Genomic DNA, 26419 nt, shown 5'->3' with positions numbered 1-26419 from the left:
TTTACAGTAGGTTTATTGAAGGAATGCTAAGCACCTTAAAGAGGAGAATTGGGTAGAAAAATGGGGGTTAGTGCATTGCTTTTGAACCAATTTATCCCAGCAAACAGGGCCAAAATGTGAGTGTTAAGACAGAGATTTTTATGCATGAATAAAACCTCATTTAAGCTAATTTGAATGCCACCAAAATGATACTATAAAATAGTTTAAAGTACTTTTAATCACAAGCTAGCAGTTAGTATGCCCAACAAAAGAGTATTGTGGCTTACATGTTTGTTTACTTTTTATGATGTATCTAAAACATGTCTTATTCTATGACATAAATGGTATACTGGTTTTTTATATATGCTAAAAATTAACAAGTAAAAAGGCTTGGTTTGGAGGGTTTTTTGAACTGTAAAGCACTTAGCAACTTCTCCAGGTTCTAGCATCTGATGAACTTGGCCCTGCCATACAGCTATTAAGTACTGCTGCTCCTTTAGATGTGAGAGGGGTGCAGTTTGTGCCCCCAGGAGATATCCTTGCAGCGAGAGGGGGCGGGATGGGCAGAGAGCTTGAGTTCCCCCCACCTCTGGCTTGTGGGCACAGGGAGATGCCCACTTGATTGTTGCTGTTGATCATGGAGCGACGTGCCCGTCCGTTGGCCATTGAGTGACTCCTGTGTTGTTGGTCTTGTTCTAGAGCTCGGGAATTAATAGCTCCGATGCGGAGGTGCTGACCCTGTATAATGTGACAGAGACTGAGAGTGGGGAGTATGTTTGTAAGGTTTCCAATTATATTGGTGAGGCTAACCAGTCTGCGTGGCTGACCGTCACCAGACCCATGGCTGAAGGTAAACGGGGAGAACGCCACTTTGGGGCTCTTGCTTGAATGGCCAGTCCTTCGTGGTGGGAAAACCAAACTCTTGTGGCTCTCCTGTTTCTTCTCTGTTTCTGGTGCAGTAAGCCATGGAAAAATCCTCAGAAGGGGCTGGTCAGTTTAGTTTCATGTCCTTCCCCGTTCCTCATTTTAACAGATCATTCCCTTCTTTGAGCTTTCTTAACCTTCTATCTATATTAATTCAGCCAATATAAGAAAACATCCCCAGATTCTTTTGCTGAAACATCAAGCTAAACTTTATTGCATTGGCTTCTCTGTATTTTTCTTACAAAGGCTGTGGAGAAATGCTTTGATCGCCTGATAGGTAACCAGCCAATTACATTGATTTTAGTATTGTAAAAATCTAAATATAGGTGTCCTTTTGAAACAGCAAAATCAAAGCCACATAAAAATGTATGTCCATACCATTTAATTGTGCAGCCCTGCCAATTTTAAACTGGCTGTCACCAATTAATTGACCTACCAATTAAAGTCTGGAAACCTGAGTTTTTTGCATATCTGATTTTGGGTTCTTGGAGTACCCTTGCTCTCCCCGGCAAAATAAAAAAGGTAATTTCTTTTTCATGACTCTGTTTACAGGAGCATGGCCTCTCCTCCTAGTGCTCTGTCACTTCTTGACCCAAACCGTTTCTTTTCTTTTCTTGTCTTCCCATCTCCCTTCCACCATTATTCCTCTTCCCATCCCATGAAACTAAGCTGGTTCTTCCCCCCACCTAAGGCTAGTTTTTCCATGTGGCCCATCACCAGCATGTCAGATGGGCAGGGAAATTCAGTTTGGTGAAGGGTTGTTGTTTTAACATTGCCTCTTTAGGTCAGCCTGGATTGGAGGTTGTCCTAAGGCTCTCTGTTGCAATATGTCTGCAGTGGTGTCTGTGTTCCTTAGGAGGTCTTGGGGGGCATGTTATCCCTTCCCTCTTCCTCCTCCTGCACCTTGGTTCCTAAAGGGGTCTTACGTTTGCTCGTCCTATTTTCCTTTTTTTTTCTTTCTCTCTCCCCCTTTGCTTCCATTTTTCCCCTTTCTAGACGGCTGGTGTTAACACAACAGACAAAGAAATGGAAGTCCTTCACTTAAGGAATGTCTCCTTTGAGGATGCTGGGCAGTATACATGTTTGGCGGGTAATTCTATTGGGATCTCCCACCACTCTGCATGGTTGACGGTTCTGGAAGGTATATACTGGTTCTGTTCCTTTCTCTGCCTCCTTGCTGTCCTCTTCGATGCATGGAGATGAGCACGCTGTGGTCCGCAAGAGCCACCCCCAAGATGGCAGAGTCGTCTCACAAATTCGTTCCTTCCTAGAGGAAGGGTTGCTTAGCAACAAATATGATTGGAGCTTGGCAATTGAGATATCCCTGGTGTGACAGTCAGTGAGCCATCTGCCCTGTTGTGGTCCCATTTGCCTTCTCTGCGGAATTGGGATGGTCCATCTCCATATTTGGTGGCTCTTGCTGACCAAGGCATGGTGAATTTCCAGTTTGGGCTTAACCAGAAGTGAGGTCCAGGTGTTCCGACAGAGCTGGTTCCATTCTCTTGGGCAAGATCAGTCTCTCCATGCACTTTGCTGCCTTCTCAGCAAGGAGTTTTAAAACAGAACCCCACCTGTGCCCAGTGGACCTATGTGGATGCATTGGGGCCACCCACATACTGCAGTTAGGGGTAGCAGAGCTAGGTGTTTTGGGATTCCAGGTTCCCAGTGTCAGATACAGGTCTCCATATATACAGCCTCCTATTTGGACCTCACTCCCAGCCCAGATTTTCAATTTTAAAGTGGGGTCAAAAGGCAGCTATTGGACTGCAGTCAGTATAACTGGGTACTTGTGGATCCACCAGAGTAGGCTTATTTGATGGTGCTGAAAATTAGGGGTGCAGCTCCTCCTCTCACACACTTTTTCACAGAGCTTCTACGTACTCATTCCTGGGACTTGAGTGTGGTCTGGCAATTGATTTGTCTATGTTTTGGAAATGTTCAAAACTTCGCAGTTGACACAGGAGTCTCACTATGATGATGTTCTAGTTGTAGAACCGAAGGCTTGTGCAACTAGCTATCTTAGGGTAGCTTCCCCTTATAGCCATACATCTGTGCAAAGAAAACCGATGTAGTTCATACAGGCAGACACCCCCACACTGATAGGTGGCTATTTTTCCTCCTGGTGACAGGAAGTCTGTCGAGGGGGCCTTCAAACCCATATTGCTTGTGGGTTACTGCAAAAAGGGGGATAAAATAAATCATGCACAAGCCTTGGAGAGCTTGGGTGAAGATGGCCCTTTTCTTAACTGGATTCATCTCTCTGTGAGGTGGCTGTGATAAAATGGGCACACTCTGGATTCTAGTCCCCCAAGAACTGAGACTAGGAAATGGGCTCCCCAATATCTGCTTCCTTTCCCATAAGATCCCGAATATGGCTTTGTTTTCTTGGTGGCCTTGCCTTGAAAGGGAATGGAATCTGGCCTTTGCTTAATGTGAAGTCTCTGCTATTCTTCCTGCATTCTCTTTTGGATTCTACTTTGCATAAACTGCTGTTTTGTGGGCTCTTGTTCCACCCTGCCTGGTTGATGCAGGGCTCATTTTTCAGCCATCAAAAGCTGGCTGGCAAGAACTGGTAATGTTCAACTTCAGAAAGCTTTTGAGGTCATGTGCTATTTGTACACCTACAAGGAAAAAAACTTTCTGTGTTATCAGTCTTTTGTTTTCCTTGTCAAGCCTGTTTCCACTCAGAGCCCTGTGATCTGAACAGGGCAAGATGGCAGCTGTTTCCTTCCAACAACATGCTCTATCCATCTTCTCTCTGTTGCTTATTGTTTTTTCTAAGAGTGGGAGGACTAAAGTGAGGGAGGGAACACCCTTTTTTCATCTCTTTCTCTTCAAATTACAGCTCCAATGCCCTCTCCAAAACAAGTTCAGAAAAATGTTTCTGGCCTTGACACAGGCTTTGCACTTTCTCACTAAGAGTTCTCTCTTTGCAAACAAGCATTAAGCTGATGCTGATACAACTAGGAAGACCCCAGGTGAAAGCGCTTTGTACTTGACAGGCCTGCTGAGAACGTTTCTGGGCAAAACCTGCAAGAGATGGTTCAACAGAGCAAACAACAGAATCCGACACATTTGACTCATCTCCTGCAAGCATTACTCATGTAGTTCTGAAAGGTTTGGCAGGCAGCTGTGATGTGGTCCTCAACACTCCTTGGCTTTTACAAAGAAATAGGTTGGGAAATCACAAACAGAGTTCAGCAACACACACACACACACAAGCACTCATTTTGCACCTGTTCTGTTTTGACTCCCACTTGCCACTCCATGAAATTTCTTATTTGGAGCACACCAGTAGCCCCAGAATTCTCTGGCCTCCGTTAACATGCAAGCCAGCCTTTGCCACCCAGGTATCCTCCATAAACTTTGGGCTTCTGCTCCCACCAGTCATGTTGCTTGAGGCAGATGGAAACTATCCTCCAAAACATCTGGAGGGGACCCAGTTGGCAAAGGCTAGAAGAAGTAGATACACCCATGAGAGCCCCTTCTTTGCTGCTTCCAGTTTCCTTGGCCTTTCTCTTGAGGAGGAGTATAAAGACCATTTTTATTCTCCCAATTAATATTCACCCAATTGGATGAGGTTGGGGAATCTTTTTCAGCCCAAGGGTCACATTCTTTCTGGGCCACATTCTAGTGTGGAGGCAGTGTTGAAGACAAAAATAAGCAGAACAGTGAATTTAGCATTTACATTTGTAAATTTACATTTACCCCTTCTCTCGGCCTTGCCGATGGTGTCCAATGGAAGGCAGAGCAAGACGTTTGGCACCAGCTTGGCTGCAGGAACTGCCAGAAAGAGGCATACAAGGTGCCATCCAACCGTCTTAGGGACTCCACTCTGAATTTGTGTACGGTTTACTCCTGAGCCTTTTCTTCTCCTGAAGATATTCTGCAAGGCACTGGAGGCTTAGGATATCAGAAAGTTCCTTCTTCCCAGGTTGATAAGCCATCTGCCCCTCACTTCCCTTTATAGCATGGGCAGAAACCGCCTTCTTGACTGTTGGACCCACTCTTGGTCTCATCTGCTCAGTCTGCCAGTGCCTGTCTTTGCATGCAGGGGAAGACCCTGACTCCCCGAGGGTTTGAGACCCATTGAGCATCCTCACTTGGTTTGACCAGTCAGTTGCAGCTGTTCTCGGATTGTGGCCGCTGTTGCATGCTGACAGCTTCTAGGAGCCGCAGGTGAGAGCTGAGTGAGAGCAGGGTGGGGATCAATGGTAAGACAACTACCCCAGAAGGAGCATGGCATGTCTCTCACTGGAGGTACTACCCCTCCCCTAACACCCCATAGACCCACTGAAATGAATGAACCTAAGTAATTTCCATGAAGTTCAGTGGGTCTACACTTAGAATCATAGAATCATAGAGTTGGAAGAGACCACAAGGGCCATCGAGTCCAACCCCCTGCCAAGCAGGAAACACCATCAGAGCACTCCTGACATATGGTTGTCAAGCCTCTGCTTAAAGACCTCTAAAGAAGGAGACTCCACCACACTCCTTGGCAGCAAATTCCACTGTCGAACAGCTCTTACTGTCAGGAAGTTCTTCCTAATGTTTAGGTGGAATCTTCTTTCTTGTAGTTTGGATCCATTGCTCCGTGTCCGCTTCTCTGGAGCAGCAGAAAACAACCTTTCTCCCTCCTCTATGTGACATCCTTTTATATATTTGAACATGGCTATCATATCACCCCTTAACCTCCTCTTCTGCAGGCTAAACATGCCCAGCTCCCTTAGCCGTTCCTCATAAGGCATCGTTTCCAGGCCTTTGACCATTTTGGTTGCCCTCCTCTGGACACGTTCCAGTTTGTCAGTGTCCCTCTTGAATTGTGGTGCCCAGAACTGGACACAGTACTCCAGGTGTGGTCTGACCAGAGCAGAATACAGTGGCACTATTACTTCCCTTGATCTAGATGCTATACTCCTATTGATGCAGCCCAGAATTGCATTGGCTTTTTTAGCTGCCGCGTCACACTGTTGGCTCATGTCAAGTTTGTGGTCAACCAAGACTCCTAGATCCTTTTCACATGTACTGCTCTCAAGCCAGGTGTCACCCATCTTGTATTTGTGCCTCTCATTTTTTTTGCCCAAGTGCAATACTTTACATTTCTCCCTGTTAAAATTCATCTTGTTTGTTTTTGCCCAGTTCTCTAATCTGTCAAGGTCGTTTTGAAGTGTGATCCTGTCCTCTGGGGTGTTAGCCACCCCTCCCAGTTTGGTGTCATCTGCAAATTTGATCAGGATGCCCTTGAGTCCATCATCCAAGTCGTTGATAAAGATGTTGAATAAGACCGGGCCCAAGACAGAACCCTGTGGCACCCCACTAGTCACTCTTCTCCAGGATGAAGAGGAACCATTGATGAGCACCCTTTGGGTTCGGTCAGTCAGCCAGTTACAAATCCACTGAGTGGTAGCATAGTCAAGACCGCATTTTACCAGCTTCTTTACAAGAATATCATGGGGCACCTTGTCAAATGCCTTGCTGAAATCAAGGTAGGCTACATCCACTGCGTTCCCTTCATCTACCAGGCTTGTAATTCTGTCAAAAAACGAGATCAGGTTAGTCTGACATGACTTATTTTTCAGAAATCCATGCTGACTATTGGTGATCACAGCATTCCTTTCTAGGTGCTCACAGACTGTTTGCTTAATGATCTGCTCCAGAATCTTCCCTGGTATTGATGTCAGACTGACTGGGCGGTAATTATTTGGGTCCTCTCTTTTCCCCTTTTTGAAAATAGGGACAACATTTGCCCTCCTCCAGTCTGCCGGGACTTCGCCTGTTCTCCAGGAATTCTCAAAGATGACTGCCAGTGGTTCTGAGATCACATCTGCCAGTTCTTTTAATACTCTTGGATGCAGTTCATCTGGCCCTGGAGACTTGAATACATCTAAACTAGCCAAATATTCTTGTACTATCTCCTTAGTTATTCTGGGCTGTGTTTCCTTTGCTGAATCATTTGCTCCAAATTCTTCAGGTCGGGCATTGTTTTCTTTATTGTTTTCTTTTCTACACTTATTAGGACTAGCTACTCAGCTCTGCAGCTGGAAAAAATAACCCAAAGCAGCTTACAGCGCTCAGTAATAAGTCCGTCCATTCTCCCAGACTTGCAGTCCAAAAGACACAAAACAAAAGGAAAAAGGGATTGACGAAGACAAGGCAAAAAGCAAGCTCAGGCACTGATTATTAGATGCAGGGTTCTTTTGCTGTTCTTTCTGGGAGGGAGGGAGGGACAAGGCAAACTCCCTGCAGCTGCTTCCTCTCTGGCTGACACATGTTGGCTGCTTGGTCTCAGGTGCCCTTAAAAAGGATAATCTTTAATACATAAGGAGATTTTGTTCATAGAGCACCTTCATCATGTTTAGTTCTAAACAATGAAGTCAATGCTTGTCTGCAGGAAGTGCTAGGAATCTACTAGGGATGCTGAATTCCATGTGGTCCATGCTGGATCCTGTCGCATAAGAGACTGGGATCCTAGAGAAGCAAACTCATGAAGGTGCTTTGGTTTGGGATCCCCCTTTTGCCTAGAGTTTGTCTATTTTTAGAAGCCAGGGTGGGGGCTGCAGAAGTGGCTGCTTGCAAAAAGGGCATGCCCTTCTTCCTGCTTCAGCTCGCACATCCATTTCTCTTCTGCATTATTTGGGGAGCACATCTGGCTGCCACAGGAAGTGATGGCAGACAACACCTGGCACCTTTAGAAGTTAAGTAAAGCTGCTTTTTCTCTCCACTTTTCTCTATCTCCTTGACCCCCGTAGTGGTGTTTTTTTATGGTGGTGTTTTTAGTTGCTGCTGAATGAGTGCCTAGTGTGCTGATTCTTTCTTTGCACCAATCCAGCTATTGAAGACAAGCCAGCTATGATGGCCTCCTCTCTGTACCTGGAGATCATCATTTACTGCACAGGGGGCTTCCTCATCTCCTGCATGATTGTGACCGTCATCATATACAAGATGAAGAGCACCACAAAGAAGTCGGATTTCAACAGCCAGCTGGCTGTGCATAAGCTGGCCAAGAGCATCCCCTTGCGCAGACAGGTAACAGAAAGTAGATGGGGGGTTTGATTGTCTCCTACCCCCCCCTTCCCGCAAGAGCCTTGCCTCCATGCTGAGCAAAGCTCACTAGGTCTAATTCAGGGGTTGACAACCTGTGGCCCTCTCCAGGTGGGGCTTGATTCCAACTCACATCAGCGCCAGCAAACATGGCCATTGGTCTGGTAGCCCAGCCACATCTGGAAAGCAGATAGGTTGGCTATTCCTGATGTGGATGAACTCCCTAGGGCAGTGTTGGGGAACACGACTACAACTCCCATCACCCCAGGCCCGTTGGCCATGCTGCTTGGGAGTCTAATGAGAATTGGAGTCCAGTCACATTGGAAGGGGGCTGTAGAGTCCCCGCCGTTGCCCTCAGGGGAAACAGAGAAGCAGCTGATGCCTGTAACACAACTGCTTGCCTAGTATGGTCAGCATAGATCAGAGCTGGGCATGCTGTGGCTTAAGGCACTCCAGATGAGGTCAAAGGAGGCCTGCAGAACTTGTGACCCACCAAGAGGAATTCTCTGTTGCTACAGCCCACCAGGGCCCAGATTTAAATCTCTGTTTTGCTGCCCATTAGAAACTGCAACATTAAAATGGTTGTCAAGCAGTAGACTGGTAGGCTGTGTTAAGTTTGGTGGGTTACAAATGTGCAAGCCAATAGCAGAGAGTTCTGCTATCTGTTCTGGCTCCTAGGAGGCTCCGCTGCAGTTCCTGGGGGGCCAGAAAGACAAGAACAATGTGCAAATGACATACCCTGGCCTCTTTCCAAGTCCTTCTCCCAGCCACAATCAGCAGAACCAAGGAGTGGAGGAGGAGGCAATGGCTGCTGGAAAGAGAGGCGTGGGGAAACCCATTCTCCCTTGAGGCACCCAGAACTACCTGTGTGCTGGCCCCTTTCTGCAGCAGAACCTGCTGTGGTCTGAATTACGCAGGTTCCTCCATGAGGTGTGGTATGTAGGCTACCCTGCATCTAAACAGTGTTAGAGTATCTGGCCTTCTGGTGACTTCCTCATCCTTTGTTTGCCATGTGTCTGGGCCAGAAGGCCCAGCTGTGCTGGTTGTGAGAAAGAGAGGTCACAAGTGAGGCCAGTGCCGGAGAAAGAAGCAGTAGCAACCAAGATCTGCTTCTTTGAGGCAGGAGCAGAGAAAAGAAGGCGTAGTCATAATTGCTACTATAGTAATTTACACCACACTTTTAATAAACTGCATGCAGCTGTTGCAATCCTGACCTCATCATGTAACAAAAGTAAAAACAAGCCTAGGTTCTGTGCCATGGAAAACGGAATCCTGTAGCCAGTATAATGTAATGCAAATTAAACAGATTTGCATATACCCCTCCCCTAGCCATTGAAACCATAATGCCTAGCAGCTTGTTTTGAAAAGTTAGCTCAAAAAGTTCTGGATGCTGAATACAAAATTCAGTATTTCCACAGTGCAGATTACAAAATGCAGAGGAGCCCTGCATAACTGGGCTCTCTGAATTTTGACATGGCCATAGGAGGATGACAGGGACTGGGTAGGGCTGTGAGGTAATATTCCCACCCTATTCTGCTTTGGTCAGACTCCACCTGGAGTCCTGTGTCCAGTTCTAGGCACCACAGTTTATGGAGGATATTGACAAGCTGGAAGGTGTGCAGAGGAGGACAACCAAGAGGCTCAAGGGTCTGGAAACCAAGCCTGATGAGGAATAGTTGAGGGAGCTGATTATGTTTAGCTGGCAAAAGAGGACACTGAGAGGTGACAGGATAGCCATCTTCAAATCTCTAAAGGGCTGTCACATGGAACCAAGAAGTTACAAGAAAGGAGATTCCAACTAAACACCAGGAAGAACTCTCTGACAGTAAGAGCAGTTTGACAGTGGAACAGACTCCCTCAGGAGGTGGTGGATTCTCCTTCCTTGGAGGTTTTTAAGCAGAGGTTGGATGGCTTTCAGTCATATATATTCAGATTCCAGCATTGCAGGTGGTTGGACTAGGTGACCCTTGGAGTTGACCCATATTCTATGATTCTGTGGTACTTTTGCAAGCCCTGAGTGAGCAAAGTTTGTTTACAGCAGCAAGGACCCAGGTCCCAGGACAGATAAATATAGTCTCCTTGGAGGTGAGCAACTCTTCTCCCTACCAGAGCTGAACTCATGGGGTCTTTTTGCCAAAGGTAATTTCCACTCTTCCCACTGCAGGTATCAGCTGATTCAAGTTCTTCCATGAACTCTGGTGTGATGCTTGTGCGCCCCTCACGGCTTTCCTCCAGTGGGATCCCAATGCTGGCAGGTGTCTCTGAATACGAGCTGCCAGAAGACCCCCGTTGGGAGCTTCCCAGAGACAGGTAACAAACTCTACTCTTTCTCAGCCAAGCAGGGATGTCTGACACCTTTTCTACTCTGTGCCCTCAGATACTGGTGAGGAAGAAGCTATTGTGTTTGTTGGCTTGGGGTCCATTCTCTTTTTTCATTGTATCAGTTGGAAAAGGCCAGTGCTCATGACAGTGTTTTGGTCCTCTGGGGAGAGGTGAGCAGGAAACCCATTTCCCCTGCACAAATGAGATTTCTGCAACTTTCCAGAAATTTCAGAAGCAGAGCAAGCTCTAGTAATGTTGTATTTCAAAACAAGGCAGAGAATTGCAGATACTATGAAAGTGGTAGCATCTCTCACCATTGTAGGTGACAGAATATTATTCCACAGAAAGTGTAGCAGATTCCCATTTATCTATTGATAACAAAGTACTTTGGAGCCAGGATGAGGGGGGGCTTCTCACCCACAATTCCAAGCAGGGGTGGGAAACCTCCCTGGCCCTCAAGTCCCTCCAGGCCATGCCACTTCAGCCACAACCTGCCTCCCCAGACCCTCCCCAGCCCTACTTCATACCCCCATTGGTGCTTTTTCCTGGCTCCAATGTGCCTTTGAACTCTGACCATGCCTCTTGGTTCCTGGCTGGAGGATAGAGAGGGTTGTGCGAGTGTATGTTGAAACTAGCCTGCTCTAACTTCCAGGTTAGCGCCATCGGCGAATGGCGGAGTTCCTCCGACTGGAGGAACTGGCTCCGTGGAAACTGGGTCTTCCCGCCGCAGCGAAGGTGGGGACCCGCTAGAAATCCCAGGCGGAGGAAGCCTGGGAACGTGGGGTTCGGCAGGGCACCAGGAGCGCCTCCCCTACTCACGGGGAACACCATTTCGGGGTTCCGGAGTGAAGTGGGGTGAGCGGCGCGGTGCTGCGAACTGATTGCTACTTTCACGGAGTGAAGCCGCACAGCCATTGCCGGAGAGCGCTGACTTTTTCCTGTGGACAATTGGATTTAAAACAAGTACCCGTGAGTAGAAACGGAAAATTGGATCAAGAAATATCCTAATTTGGCACTGAAGCGGGAAGGTTCAAACAGGAAGTCTGACTTCCGCTTTTTGTATATAGACTGAAGCAAAACCTTGTAAGCTAGAGTCTGGAAAGTCATTAAAAAAGTCTAAATTTCCTTCATTTATAACCACTAAAACCCCCTTGGAAGCAGGAGAAAAGGGGGGGGGAATCTTTGTTTAAGCCTGCAGGAGAGGGAGTGAAGAAAGATAAGTTTCCACCATCTCAAACCTGGGAACGGGGGATCAGAGACAGAAATTGTTGGAGATGTTCACTGACTCTGAATGGAATACTTTGACAGATAGCTAAAGAAGAGAAATAAACTGATTCCAATGTTGCCTTTTGCATAAAATAAAGAAACAAAAGATCTGAAAAATGAAAGTAATTTTCCTTTGTTGGACTTGCCTTAAAAAGATGGATACAAATAGAAATTGTCTCCTCTAGAGGGAGCTTGTTAAATTGTTGCTGCAGTCTACTTGAGGACTCTACAGCTGGGAGATTAAGATCGTGGGACCAGTCCTTTTGACCTTGAATAAAAATGAGTTGGGAGGAAGTTTGGGTGCTTGCTTTATGCAAGACAAGTGCTTTGTTGGAACAGATGCATGAGAAGATGGATTTGATGAATGAGAAAACGCATTTGATGACTGTTGTGGTCAATAACTGTGGACAAACAGGGAATATTGATGCAGAAACCATTCAGGGACCAACTCAGGAACCTGTATTGATTGGGCAAGTGCAGAAGATAATGGAGGAGGTTGTGGTTGCACCTCAAATAATACAAATGGAGAGATCCGAGGCCCTGCAGGAGCATAAGCCGCTGTTTTTGAAGATTGAAGTTGGAGTGGGCCAGGGGGAGTCTGGAGCTGAGGAGGTTCTTAACTTCGGAGGGACTTTGAAATATGCTCTTAAATATTTTTTGGATTACATTGATGACTGTGGGGAGTGGGACTGTGGGGAACGGGCTGGTTTAATGAAGGGAGATGGAGATAATTTTGGGCTGGAACCTCCCAGAGACCTACTCCTCAATGAGAAAGGAAAGAAATTAAGAAAGAGACCATCAAAAGACAAGGAAAAGTGCAGGTATAAACAAGAAGAAGAAGATCTGCAGAAGGGACATGGAAGAGCCTCGGACATAAGATTACCAGGTTGATGGACTAGATGGAATGGACAGTAAGGACTGACATGACCCGAGACCAGGAAGAAGAGACGCTGGATGAAGATTGGAAGAAAATTTATAAAGAAAAATTTTTATTTAGGGAATTAGCCTAAAATTAATGAATATTAGGGAAAATGTTGGAATGAAACTATATGGCTTTAGTAGAAATGATATAAGGAGTTATGTATAATTGAGTATTAAGTTTCAAGCTCTAAGGTATTTTATGGTAAGATAAGGTTAAATAAATCAAGGCAATTTGAATAACAGAATATGGGGAAAGATGGAAAGGATTTGTTGAGTTAAATAATAGGTTAAATTGTTAAGATAAATTATCAATAAAAATTGAGAAAGATGGAAAGAATTTGCTGAAATAACTAATTAAACTAGAATACAAAAAGGGAGGTGTGAGGAGGTCAATGAAACAAGCAAAACCAGATGAGACTTTAAGAGATACATTATTCGGCCTCAAATGTTATATTTCTAGACTTAAAGTAATTTTTGTCAATTATTTGTAACTTAGGTTAAACATATGTTAAACATAATATTGCTTTAAGTTTCGACCTTTTCTTACATATCACTTAATTTTCTGTATCTCACAATCGAGTTACTGGAACCATATTTTTCTGGATCGTGCAATTTCTTAACATTCATACAGTTTGTACTGTTTTTGTAGATAGTCCTTAAACTTTTTCCAATCCTCTTCCATTGTTTCTTCTCCCAAATCTCAGATTCTGCCAGTCATTTGGCCAGTTCCATATAATCCATCAGTTGCGTCTGCCACTCTTCCAGTGTGGGCAAATCTTGTGTCTTCCAATGTTTTGCAATAAGTATTCTTGCTGCTGGTATTTTTATTACAGAGAATGCAGGGTAAGGGAGATGTGAGGAAGTCCAGTTAGTTATACAAAAATGTTATGAACAGTCGTGCTTTTCTTCTTTTTTCTTTTTTATATTGTTCGTTGGTGTAATTGTATTTGTTTTCTCGTTTGTTATTTCTTTGGTGAAGGGATTTTGTGTGTTTGGTATGTGATTTTCTATTCTATGTTTGAAAACTGAATAAAATATTTATAAAAAAAAATAAAATAAAGGGGCAGGAGGCCGAATAATGTATCTCTTAAAGTCTCGTCTGGTTTGGCCCTTCTTTTGATGTGATATACAGTGGTACCTTGGGTTACAGATGCTTCAGGTTACAGACTCTGCTAACCCAGAAATAGTACCTCGGGTTAAGAACTTTGCTTCAGGATGAGAAAAGAAATCACATGGCGGCAGCAGGAGGCCCCATTAGCTAAAGTGGTGTTTCAGGTTAAGAACAGTTTCAGGTTAAGAACGGACCTCCAGAACGAATTAAGTACTTAACCCGAGGTACCACTGTAGATGGAAGGGCAACTAGCAAGATCATGTGCTGCTAATGTAATTCGGAATCACTTTACAACTGGTTCGAATGAGCAGGTGTGTCTCACCAGAGATATGATTAACCTCCTGTTTTGGCTGCTGCCTGCCTAGGACTGTAAAAACAAACAGGCTGACTTTAGCATGTAAAACAAAAACAAAAAACTCTACACACAGAAAAACAGTATATCAGAGAAAACACTAGACTGAAACCTTCCCCCTGGCATGATAGTTTTGGGTGTGCATGGTAGGTTGTTGTTTTTAGAAAGGAGCATTCAGGCATGTATCCCTTCCCTGTAGCCTAAAGTGGTATAGTCCTGCAAAAGTTTTACCAGTTGACTGCTGATTAGTATTAACCAGCTCTTTAAACAATTGCTTAACTTGTGCTTAAGGAAGGTGGAATTACTAAGTTATTCTTTCCCCACTTTAAGTGGAGTCAGTACCTGAACTGTTCAATTCTGAACTTTCATTGTAGTCCAGGGATGGGGAACATGTGACCTGTCAGACATTGGACTCCCAAGTCCATCAACTCCAGCCAGCATGGCCAGTGGTCAGGGATGATGAGGCCACAAGTCCCCCATCCCATCTTACAGCCACGGGTTTTCCAGAAAACTGGAAAACTGCAATATCTTGCCACTCTTCAACATTTTCATTCTCAGAACGCAAAAATACCACTTACAGCTGTGTCTGAAGGGTAAAATTCCATCCCAACCACAAATTACCATATTTTTCGCTCTATAAGACGCACCAGACCACAAGACGTACCTAGTTTTAGGAGGAGGAAAACAAGAAAAAAAAATATTCTAAATCTCAGAAGCCAGAACAGCAAGAGAAATTGTTGCGCAATGAAAGCAGCAATCCCTCTTGCTGTTCTGGCTTCTGGGATAGCTGCGCAGCCTGCATTCGCTCCATAAGACGCACACACATTTCCCCTTACTTTTCAGGAGGGAAAAAGTGAGTCTTATAGAGCAAAAAATACGGTATTACAGTGGTACCTCGAGTTACAAACGTCTCAGGTTAAAAATGCTTCAGGTTACAAACTCCGCTAACCTGGAAGAGTTACCTCGAGTTGAGAGCTTTGCCGCAGGATGAGAACAGAAATCATGTGCTGGCGGCACAGCGGCAGCAAGAGGCCCCATTAGTGAAAGTACGCCTCTAGTTAAGAACAGTTTCAGGTTAAGAACGGATCTCTGGAGCGAATTAAGTTCGTAACCAGAGGTGCCACTGTAGGTCCAGATTGTCAAAGCCAGAACCATCTACAAGAAGAAAGAAATTTCTGTTGGGTGTTGAGCCAAGGGCAAGTGAGGACTTGGAGCTGAAGTGCATTTGAGCTGAAGAGGGACAGCCTCCCTGCCATCACCTGCTTTCTCTTGCTCTCCTCTAGGCTGATTCTGGGCAAACCTTTGGGGGAAGGCTGCTTTGGGCAGGTGGTGCTTGCTGAGGCCATCGGGCTAGACAAAGACAAGCCAAACCGAGTGACCAAAGTGGCAGTGAAGATGCTAAAATGTAAGTAACGGCTTTCCTGTAGCTTCTCTTCAGGCTGCTCCGTGTTTCCTTCCAAAAGACCTGCATGTGTCCTTTGTTCCAAGGGCCTCTTGAAGAACAACAGCTGACTTTCTGCCATTGAGGGGCTTAAGTCTGCGTTTTTAACTTTTGGAAATATTTTCATCTGTTCACATTTGTTATGTTCATCCGTTGATGATTGCAATATCAGGTGACTGGCGTGTCCAAAAATGGGTTTCATAGCTTGTACCAAAAAGGGCAGTGAATGATCCCATCCCTTCCTTAAGAGCAGGGATGGGGGGAACTTAGACCCAGGGGCCAAATGGAGTCCTCCAGGGCACACCTCTCAACTGCCCCACTTTGCTGCCTCCTCCTTAATTGCTTTTGTTTGCCTGGAATGTGTCCAGACGAACCACAAGGAGCAAACTCATGACTTGTCTGGAACAAGGCAGACTATAAGCCTAGGTCCAGACCACATGCTAAGCCAAACCATAACTTAGCTCACTGCAGGGTCTGAGGAGGAGCAAAGTAGTTTTGATTTCCTCCCTGAGCACCTGCATGGTTTTGCTTTGTGTTACATATAAACAGGATAACGGCAAGACTCTCTAGTTCAGTTGAAAGAAAATGCATTCACATAAGCAATCCTGTGTCCAAATAGGTATCCAAACAAGACTGATGATTAAATTCTACACCTATATTAATTAAACAATTAAATCAAGATGGATAGTGTGATGGGATGATTAGCTGCTTGTGCGTAAAATCGTGCTCCCTCAGAGTTTGTGCCGCTCCACAAACCTCTGTGTGTGACAGAGCTCCTCAAACATGTCTGCCCTAGTCACTCATAGATTCCGACAGTGGTTGTTTGCAGAAGCGCTTCCAGCAAAGAAGCTCCTTAACGGAAATGCGTCTTCTGGACTCACGACGTGGCAGCTTCCGGCGAAGAATGGGTCTCCCTATGGGAGCTTCTGACACCTCCCCGCTGTTCTCGCTGGACGTGTCCCTGATCCCTCCCTCTTCCCTGCTAGTTCCTGCTTTAGCTGCTGCGTCTCTCCGCATTCATGAGACCTTCCTCCAGAGACCCATCTCTCCCCCTGCTGGTCCCTGCTTTCGCTGCTGACTCCCTCCCAACCTCTGTGAGCCCTTCCACCACCTGTCCCTCCGATGGCAGTTCCCTGACATCCACCTCCCCTCCAGGGCCCCCTTCACCCCCGCCCATTCCCTCTCCTCTGGGCGGTGAGGAGGTAAAACCCCGAAAAGAATCCTCTTCATCTTCAGACGACTCGAACATTTCCCTCCATCGGTCTTCGTTCCGGCTCGCTGAATCCTCCTCCTCCTCAGAATCAGGGAACCCCTCCAACTCTTCTTCTTCGTCGGTGGTGGCAAAGTATTCCCTCCGGAACCTCGCCACTGGCTGAGGTTTACGTGGGAACCTCTGATGAAAAGTTTCTATTAAAACCTCGTCGTCGACATCCTCTGCCATGACCCAGGTGTTTTCCGACTCCGGTTCCCCTTCCCACATTACCAAATACTCTACTTGATCTCCCTTCCACCTGGAATCGAGAATCTCCGCTACATGGTAGCTGTGTTCCCTCTCCTCCATTGCTGGTCCCCTAGTGACCCTCCCTTCTCTGTCCCCTTTATACGGTGACAGCAACGACCTGTGGAAAACTGGGTGCAGCTTCATGTGGTTCGGTAACCGGAGTCTGAAAGCCACTGGGTTGACCTGCTGCGTGACTTCAAATGGGCCCAGTCTTTTGGGTCTTAACTTCTTACAACCCCCTTTGAATGGTAACCCTTGGGTTGACAGCCACACCTGGTCCCCCACCCTAATGGTTTCACCTTCTCTTCTGTTTTTGTCTGCCTGCCTCTTATATTCCTCCTTGGCCCTGTTTAAGTTAAGTTGGAGCTGGCGATGGATCGCTTCCATTTCTTCTACGAACTGTTCTGCAGCTGGAACGCTCCAGCTCTCCCCTTCCCCCCCTGGGAAGGCTTGGGGATGGCACCCGTAATTAGCCAAAAAGGGGCTCATCCCCGTGGACACGTTCTCTGCATTGTTGTAGGCAAATTCTGCCAACGCCAGCTTCACCACCCAATCATTCTCTCTATCATTCACATAACACCTCAAATATTGCTGGAGGACGCCATTGGCTCTTTCCGCCTGCCCGTTGGTTTCAGGATGCCGGGCAGTTGAGAAATTAACCTCTACATGCAGTAAGCTCATGAGCTTCCTCCAGAACCTGGAAGTAAATTGTTTCCCTCGGTCTGAAACCACCCTCAAGGGGGCGCCATGCAACCTAAACACACTTTCTACAAACAATTTAGCGGTTTCTTCTGCCGTGACCGCATGTGAGCAGGCTATAAAGTGGGCCATTTTGGTTAACAGGTCTACCACAACCATGATGGCTGTTTTCCCTCTGGACCTTAGCAGATCAGTGATAAAATCTATGGCCACTGTTTCCCATGGTCTTTCAGGTGTGGGTAGTGGTTCTAATAACCCTGCCGGTGCCCGCCTCTCCCCCTTGGCTCGCTGGCATTGGTTACACCCTCTCACATACTCCCGCACATCTTCCCTGACCTTGGGCCACCAAAATTCCCTGGTAACCAGCCACATGGTTTTGTGTTGTCCAAAATGCCCTGCGGTGGGGCTATTGTGCAGCTGCTTGAGTACCTTCCCCCTCAACTCTCCTTCCGGTATATATAACGCTCCCTTGTAGTACAACGCCCCGTTTCTCTCCTCAAAACCTCCGTGTTTATCTCCCTCCCTCCTGAGTCCCCTGAGTTTGTCCTGTGCGTATTCATCATTCTCCGTTCCCTCTACCAGTTCTCTTTGCCCCACCAATGCCGCCCCACACACCCAGCGGTCCTCTGGAATGACATGTCTCTCTTCGGGTGCTCCCTCCCCCTCCAAATATTCAGGTTTACGTGAGAGAGCGTCCGCCCTAACGTTCTCTGGGCCTGGCACATAACAAATCTCAAAGTTAAATCTGGAGAACTCCTGGGCCCATCTCAACTGCCGTTGGTTGAGCACTCGTGCCGTTCTCCAATACTCTAGGTTCTTGTGGTCAGTGCACACTTGCACCTTATGTTGTGCGCCAATTAGCAGGTGCCTCCATCTCCGAAAAGCCTCATGGATAGCAAGAAGTTCTCGATCGTACACCGTGTAGTTCCTCTCGGATTTGTTCAGTTTTCGCGAAAAAAACGCACACGGTCTCCACTCTGACTCCTCCCCCCCTGGCTGCAGGAGAAGCACCGCCCCAATGGCTCTGTCTGATGCGTCTGTTTCGACTCTCATCTTTTTTTGTAAATCCACATGCAGAAGTTGTTCTTCAGAGGCGAAGGCCTCTTTTAGCTCCTCAAAAGCTCGCTCCGCCTCCTCAGTCCAAACAAATTTCTTCTTACTGCTGAGACAGTCCGTTATGGGCGCCGTCAGGTGGGCAAAGTTTCGGATGAACTTACGGTAAAAGTTCCCAAACCCTAGGAACCTCTGCACATCCTTCTTTGTTTTGGGAGTTTTCCATTCCAGCACTGCCTGGACCTTGCCGGGATCCATAGCTAATCCCTTGTCTGACAGGCGGTACCCCAGGAACTCCACCTCCTTGGTATGAAACTGACACTTCTCCAGTTTCACCCACAGCCGGTTGTCTAGCAGCCTGCGCAACACTTCCCTGACGTCTCTCACATGCTGCTCCTCATTCTCAGAATACACCAACACGTCATCCAGGAAGGCCACACAATTCTTGTAAAGCAAAGGCCCTAGTACGTGGTTCATCAGCGATTGAAAGCACGCTGAGCCTGCTTGTAATCCAAATGGCATGACGAGATATTCAAATGCCCCCAAAGGGGTGAACATGGTGGTTTTCCATTCATCCCCTTTCCTTATACGTATCAGATTGTACGCCCCCCTTAGGTCCAGCTTGGTAAAAATCTTTCCCTTCCGCACCCTGTTCAAAATGTCATCTATTCTAGGCATGGGAAAGGCCAATGGTTCTGACACTGCGTTTAAGGCCCTGAAATCACACACAAGTCTCTGCTTGTCCGTGTTTTTTTTATCCACAAAAAACACGGGACTACCTCCCACTGCCCTTGACTCTCTGATGAAACCCCTCTTCAGGTTCTTGTCAATGAATTCTCGTAACTCCTGCATTTCTCTGTCTGACATGGCATACAACTTGCCTGCGGGGAGCTGCGCCCCAGGCAGTAAATTGATTTGACAATCAAAGGGTCTATGCGGGGGTAGTTGGTCAGCTTCCCTTTCGCTGAACACATCGCTGAGATCTGCGTATTGTCGTGGTACCTTCACCTTCTCCGTTACTTCCGTCCGTGCTAGGGTAGCTTGGGCTCCTGCTGAACCCTTTCCCTCCCTGCAGTGTTCTAAGCAATGTGCAGAACCAAAGGAAACCACTCTCTGATGCCAGCCCACCAGTGGATCATGTAACGCCAGCCAGCTCATCCCCAAAATAATGGGAGCCCCTCCCAAGGTGGCCACATTAAACGCTATCAGTTCCGTGTGCCTTGCCACCCTCATTGTCATTGGGACGGTCTGCAAGCTGACTTCCCCTCCCAACAGCTCCCTGCCATCGATCGTGGTCACCTGTAGGGGGTTGCTTAAAGGGATCGTCTGTATCTGGTGTTCAGCTGCGAACTCCTTGCTCATGAAATTGCAGGAGCTGCCTGAGTCCAACAGCGCCTTAATCTTCAGAGGGTATCCGTTTTGCAACTCTAGTGACACCTCTATCACTAGGGCAGGTTTGGGAGGTTCTGGCGTGGGCACTTTCACTGCTCTTTGGCCTGGCTGCTGTGCCCGGACGGTGGCAGCCAGGCGTTGGCTTTTACTTGCTCCGATATCTCTTCCACTCCTCCCTCAACAGCTCCCACCATTCCTTGCCATTCCTTCCTCTGGGGGCAGACTCTGGCAAAGTGACCTGGCTGTTGGCAGAGATAGCATTTCCGGGCGCCTTTTCCCTCCTTCCTACCCCCTTCGCTGGGCTTTGAAACTGCGCGCGCGTGCGCTGTTCCGATTTCCATCGGCTCTGCCGGCGGGAAAGCTGGCTCAGGAATGTCTGGAATGCGGAACTCCTTCCAACGTTCCCCTTTACCTTCCCGCCTCTCCAAAGCTCTTGCCTCCTGGCGCGCTCCTATGGTCAGCGCAGATTTGGTCAGCTGATCCATAGACACCGCCCTGGGGCTCCGGGACAGTTCGTCTTTCACAGCCGAAGAAAGACCTTCTTCAAATAGCATCTGAATGGGTGCCGCCGATAAGTCCCACCCCAATCTGTGAACCAGCATGGTAAACTCAGTCCAGTACTCACGGACAGATCGGCTTCCCTGCTTGCAAGCCATTAGCTGTCTGCGCACCACTCCCTCCTCAATATCGCTGGAAAACATGATATCCATTGCACGAAAGAACTTCATAGTGTCCTTTAGGATGTCATTGTGCGTTGCCATCAGGGGTCTAACCCAGTCCCTCGCCCCCCTCTCAAGATGCCCAATCACAAAAGCAACTCGCGATTCCTCATCAGGGAACTCATCAAACTGCACATTAAGGACATATTGCATCTCTGTCCTAAAGGCATGGTAGTCCTTGGGGTCCCCCCCAAACTTCTGCACCAATCCTGGTACCTTTCTGGTGAACTGGGTGGCTCTCCCCTTCTTGTCTGCATCCTGAGCCCTTCTCTCCTCAAGCCTCGCCGTCTGCAGCGCAAGTTGGATTTCCAACGCTCGGTATCTTTCTTCCAAGCTTGGACCAGCTCCAACCCCTGCTCCTTCGGTTCCGGCTGGGTCGCTCATGATGCCTTCTCCTGCACAGGCAGCGTACAGAGACTGTCGGAATGCTGTGATGGGATGATTAGCTGCTTGTGCGTAAAATCGTGCTCCCTCAGAGTTTGTGCCGCTCCACAAACCTCTGTGTGTGACAGAGCTCCTCAAACATGTCTGCCCTAGTCACTCGTAGATTCCGACAGTGGTTGTTTGCGGAAGCGCTTCCAGCAAAGAAGCTCCTTAACGGAAACGCGTCTTCTGGACTCACGACGTGGCAGCTTCCGGCGAAGAATGGGTCTCCCTATGGGAGCTTCTGACACCTCCCCGCTGTTCTCGCTGGACGTGTCCCTGATCCCTCCCTCTTCCCTGCTAGTTCCTGCTTTAGCTGCTGCGTCTCTCTCCGCATTCATGAGACCTTCCTCCAGAGACCCATCTCTCCCCCTGCTGGTCCCTGCTTTCGCTGCTGACTCCCTCCCAACCTCTGTGAGCCCTTCCACCACCTGTCCCTCCGATGGCAGTTCCCTGACAGATAGAATATTTTTGCCTTTAAGGCCAGCTTAATGATGTTTATTTGTTCCCTTCGGAATAAGTAAATAAAAAGTTTTTTTTAAATGAGAGAGAGATAAGAAAGAAAATGAATAAAAACATTTCTGTATGTAGCAATATCACCAACTGAGACATCATGGCTCTGCTTGCCACCACTCCAGGTTTTTAAAAAATATATTTCTTTATATGTGCCTGCTGGCCAAGAGGTTTATGTATCTATCCAAATTATGATATCATAGAAGCGAAATGTGTTCTGAAGCTTCCACAAGCCATGTTTCCATTCCTCTGAACTCTCTGGTTGGCAGCTACATTTTAGAATTACTTAATTGGTGTTCCATTTATATCCTGCTCTGCTGTGGGGCTCCCAGTGTGCTCCCCTCCAAGGGAGCAGCTGCCCAAGTCCACAGCTGCTTTGCTTCAGGGGTGCTGTCGCCTGAGATGCTCCCCACTTGGCCTATGGATCCCGCGCTTGCTTTTCCTTCAGGGCCACGCATCTTGAGAAAGGCATGGAGAGGGGCAGTAGAATCATACAGTTGGGAGGGACTTCAGAGCTGGTCTTATATTCAGACCCCCTATCAGTATTGAAAACCCACTACTGCAGCATCCCTGATAGCCTCCATCCGACCTCTACTTAAAAACTGCTGAGATCTTCCAAGGCAGCCTGCTCCAAATAGCTCATACCATCAGAACATTCTTCCTAAGGTTTTGTATAAATCCTGTTTTCCTGTCATTGGCTCATGTCCTACCCACTAGAGTGACTGAAAACAATTTTTCTCCCCATCTTCTTTTCCCCTTCAAATATCTGAGGATGGATATCAAATCACCTTCACCATCTTTTATCTCTAAGCTAAACATACCCAAACCCTTCCGCTTTGCTTTCCTGGGCATGTTCCAGTTTGCTGGCACCTTTATTACATGGCCACTTTTCTCTCCTTTGTCTCTATCGAAGGGCCACGCACTACTTTTTTTTTTTGGGGGGGGTGCCCAGGAGCCTTAGCTGCTGATTCCTTTTTGAGCCACTCTTAATCTCAACCTGCCAGCACCAATGTCTTTTTCTTCCTCAGCCGACGCCACGGAAAAAGATCTGTCTGACTTGATCTCTGAGATGGAGATGATGAAGATTATTGGGAAGCACAAGAACATCATCAATCTCCTGGGAGCTTGTACTCAGGATGGTGAGGGCTGAGCGCTTCTTTTGAGGGGAAAAGTTGTGGTTCCGTGGGAGAGCAGAGGACGGCAGAATGTCCCCAGTTAAAAATAGCTGGAAGTGTTTCTGTTTAAGGACAAGCCTATCCATTAGTTAAATGTGTTTTCTCTCTTTTTAGCTTCTGTTGATTTTTATCATCTCTTGAAAGTTTAATCATCTCTTGAATGTTACCTGTTCTTAGCTGTTTTTATTGAGAATTTTAAAAAAATCATCTTATTTTTTTTGTGTAAGCCACTTAGAGGTTTTCTTACAAAAAGGTACATATATTTTGTTAAGATGAAAGAAACCCTTGACCTCTCCCCTGAAGGAAATCTCAAGCAGCAGGTGATGGGGAAGCCCTTTTCTGCCTGTGAGCCAGGTGCTGCCAGTCAGAGGAGACAGTGCCAGTGGTTAGAAGGTGTAAGGAAGCGTTCTATATTCCTTCCTGCTTGAGAATAGGTGTGAGGTCGCTCCAAAGTCAATTAGAAAGACGAATAGTTGTGTGCTGGGCTTTGAACTCTGTAAAGTGCTTGTCCTTTAATTTCTTCTTATTGTTATTTATTTAATATATATACTGCCCTTTATCAGAAGATCCCAGCGTGGATTACAACAGTAAGAACACATTTTACGGATCATCAGTAATAAAAAACATAATAAAAAACAGCATAATAATGAAATAATAATCTCTCCCCCCCCCCCCAATCTTTAACAGGCCATAGATCATTTAATGGTTAAAGGCCTGGGTAAGGAGGACTGTTTTTGCCTAAAGACATGTAATGATAGCGCCAGGTGAGCTTCTCTGGGGAAGAGCATTCCACAGGTGGGGAGCCAGGACAGATAAGGCCCACTCTCCTGCTGCTCCTTCCGAACCTCTCTGGAAGGAGGTACATAGAGAGGGGCATCAGATGGCAAGCTCAGGGTCTGGCCCGGTTTGTATGGGGAGAGGCAGTTCTTAAGGCCCTGAGGTCTTGAGCCGTGTAAGGATTTATAGGTCAACACCAGCACCTTGAATTGGGACCGGAAACTAATTGGCGGCCAGTGCAGTTGGCCCAGGATCAGTGTAATTTGCTCAAACCGTCTAGTTCTGGTGAGCAGCTTGGCCATTGCATTTTGCACCATCTGAAGTTCCCAAACCGTCTTCTAAGGCAGCCCCACGTATAACAACTCCCTGCAGTAATCCAGCACAGAGGTTACCAGAGCATGTCTTGCAACTCAAATGTACAAATCCTCTCTGTCTGCCACTGGTCACAACAGGAAGGAGCCCTGTTGAGTGGGAGATTGCATGGGGACAGGCTCTGCTGTGCTCTCTGAACCCAAGGCCTGTCTCCTCTTCGCCAGGGCCGCTCTATGTGATCGTGGAGTATGCATCCAAAGGGAACCTGAGGGAATACCTGCAGGCTCGGCGCCCCCCAGGCATGGAATATTGCTACAACCCCACCCACATCCCAGAGGAGCAGCTCTCTTTCAAAGACCTGGTGTCCTGCGCGTACCAAGTGGCCAGAGGCATGGAATACCTGGCGTCCAAGAAGGTGAGCAGTCGCAGCAGGAATGGTGGGTGTGCAGTGCATACAGGAGGACAGGGGCTGAGGAGGCCGCTGTGCAGGCGACCAGAGGGATAGAAGGGCCAGGGAATTATTTGAATTGTCTGCTGCAGAAAAAGGCAGAAGGGTTAGGTTGACAATTGGATACTGCCTTTTTGGATGCAGAAGCCCTTTGCTTATTGTTTGATTGGATCTGTAACTTTGTTGTTGTTATAATGGGGGGGGGCTGTGTGGGCTTCAGAATTCCACAGAAGTTCAGACAAAAATGTGTAATGGGGTATGGAGGCAAAGAAGTGAGATTCTTTCTCTTGCAACAACAGGGTAGGTCCCTCGCAAGGGAGGAGGCACACAGATTTGCTTGGTTCACGTCATATATGCAGGCTGCAAGTTAGCTTGGTCAAAAATAATTTTGCCCTCTTTTGCTGTTATGTTCCCTGTTTTGTTTTAAGCTGAAAATGCCCCTGCATTCCTCTGAGGGAGGTGTCAAGGCCTCCCAGGGCTGCTGCTTCTTTCTTGCAGGTCCCTAACAATCTGTGTCTCATCGCTAGTGCATTCACCGTGATCTGGCTGCCAGGAATGTGTTGGTGACAGAAGACAGTGTGATGAAGATTGCTGATTTTGGCCTGGCTCGAGACATTCATCACATAGACTATTACAAAAAGACAACCAACGTGAGTAGCCGATTCAGGGGTTTTGGCCACCACATCTCACGGCCAGCCTGTATTCTGGACAAGGTTGCCCTCCCCTAGGAAGAACAGGGTCACTGTCTGTGAGGCTGTTAGATCCCACACTGTCATGGAAGGCTGTGGTGCCTCAGAGGCTACAAGTGCCTTGTTTCAGCTGCAACTGGTTTGCCAGCGATGGGACCTTTTTGACAGAGGTGACTTGGCTGCTAGTCACTTCCAGATTGGATGGTCACAATGCGCTCTACATGGGGCTGCCTGTGACAATGGCTCAGAAACATCCATTGGTCCATAGTGTAGCACCCAGACTTCCTGCTGGGGTTCTGTTTAGATCCCATAAAACCTCCGTTCATTTCTGGGCCCAGTTCGGGGTGCTCTCCCCACAGAGGTGCATCTGACACCTTCATTGTACAACTTTCGGCGACTGCTGACGACACACCTCTGAACTGTGGCTTTTGACTCTAGAGATGCATATTTTAAGGCTCCACCTTATTTCTGTGATAGTAAGTTGTTTTAAACAGTTTTTAATATTGTGTTTTAATTGTTGAAGTCTACCCCCAGACCTTGTGGTGAAGGGACCAAAATAAAATATTGGTTATTTTCATCATTATATTCTGCCCATAAAAGTTGTGGATGTCATGTATGTGGTACTGTGCAGAAACCTTTCTGAAGCTGAGGAGGTCCAAGTCTGGGCCTGGCCTCTACCTGGATATCAGATTGTGTGCCACTTCAGGCATTCCTCTCTCCACACAATTAACTAGAGAATGAGGTGAGGACATCTCGTTGCCTCATGACCAAGAAGCCAGGGAGAGAGGGGGGGAGTCTCAGAGGCTTTGTGGGCACCAGAAGAAGACCTCAATGATGCCTTTGCACGTATGGGCACCATGAAGGCAACCCCAGCTTGAGATCACACATTGAAACTCAAGAGCAAATTTCAAAATGCACCTCGGAAAAGAGATCCTTTGCGCCAGGAAGCAGAGGCTTTAATTCAATCTGAAGACTTTTATCCTGCATGGCTGACCTTAAACCGTATTAAGATGGATTGAAAGATGTATTCATGGAATCTGATGTAAAGGGCTGCCCCATAGTAAAAAGGTAAAGGGGACCCCTGACCATTAGGTCCACTCGTGACCGACTCTGGGGTTGCAGCGCTCATCTCACTTTATTGGCCGAGGGAGCCAGTGTACAGCTTCCGGGTCATGTGGCCAGCATGACTAAGCCGCTTCTGGCGAACCAGAGCAGCGCACGGAAACGCCATTTACCTTCCCACCGGAGCGGTACCTATTTATCTACTTGCACTTTGACGTGCTTTCGAACTGCAAGGTTGGCAGGATGCCCCATAGTATTATATGTTTAAACTGATTAATGATTATGGAAGGATTTTTAAA

The 26419-nt window shown here is 47.1% G+C and overlaps 1 protein-coding gene and 1 long non-coding RNA gene across 4 annotated transcripts in view; one reads left to right on the top strand and one right to left on the bottom strand.

Annotated features, from left to right (window-relative positions):
- Positions 1-6685, bottom strand: part of LOC309519636 — a 94926-nt gene extending 88241 nt beyond the window's left edge. The window contains exon 1 of the long non-coding RNA XR_014213915.1: positions 5745-6685. This is a non-coding gene — a long non-coding RNA (uncharacterized lncRNA). The remainder of the gene's footprint in view (positions 1-5744) is intronic.
- Positions 1-26419, top strand: part of FGFR1 (fibroblast growth factor receptor 1) — a 117127-nt gene that overhangs the window by 78582 nt on the left and 12126 nt on the right. For 2 of the 3 annotated variants that reach the window (XM_082200309.1, XM_082200308.1), the window contains 7 exons: positions 1900-2044; positions 7733-7929; positions 10109-10254; positions 15200-15321; positions 22686-22796; positions 24146-24336; positions 24897-25019. In XM_082200309.1, the coding sequence (XP_082056435.1) occupies positions 1900-2044; positions 7733-7929; positions 10109-10254; positions 15200-15321; positions 22686-22796; positions 24146-24336; positions 24897-25019 (1035 nt within the window). Of the gene's footprint in view, positions 1-678; positions 830-1899; positions 2045-7732; positions 7930-10108; positions 10255-15199; positions 15322-22685; positions 22797-24145; positions 24337-24896; positions 25020-26419 lie in introns of all 3 variants that reach the window. The other variant, XM_082200307.1, reaches the window with a different exon arrangement.

This window comes from Podarcis vaucheri (genome assembly GCF_965113315.1).
Source record: "Podarcis vaucheri genome assembly, chromosome: 15".
NCBI classification, from domain to species: domain Eukaryota; kingdom Metazoa; phylum Chordata; class Lepidosauria; order Squamata; family Lacertidae; genus Podarcis; species Podarcis vaucheri.
Note: the sequence above shows the minus strand (reverse complement) of the source record. Positions and strands in the feature narration are given on the sequence as shown.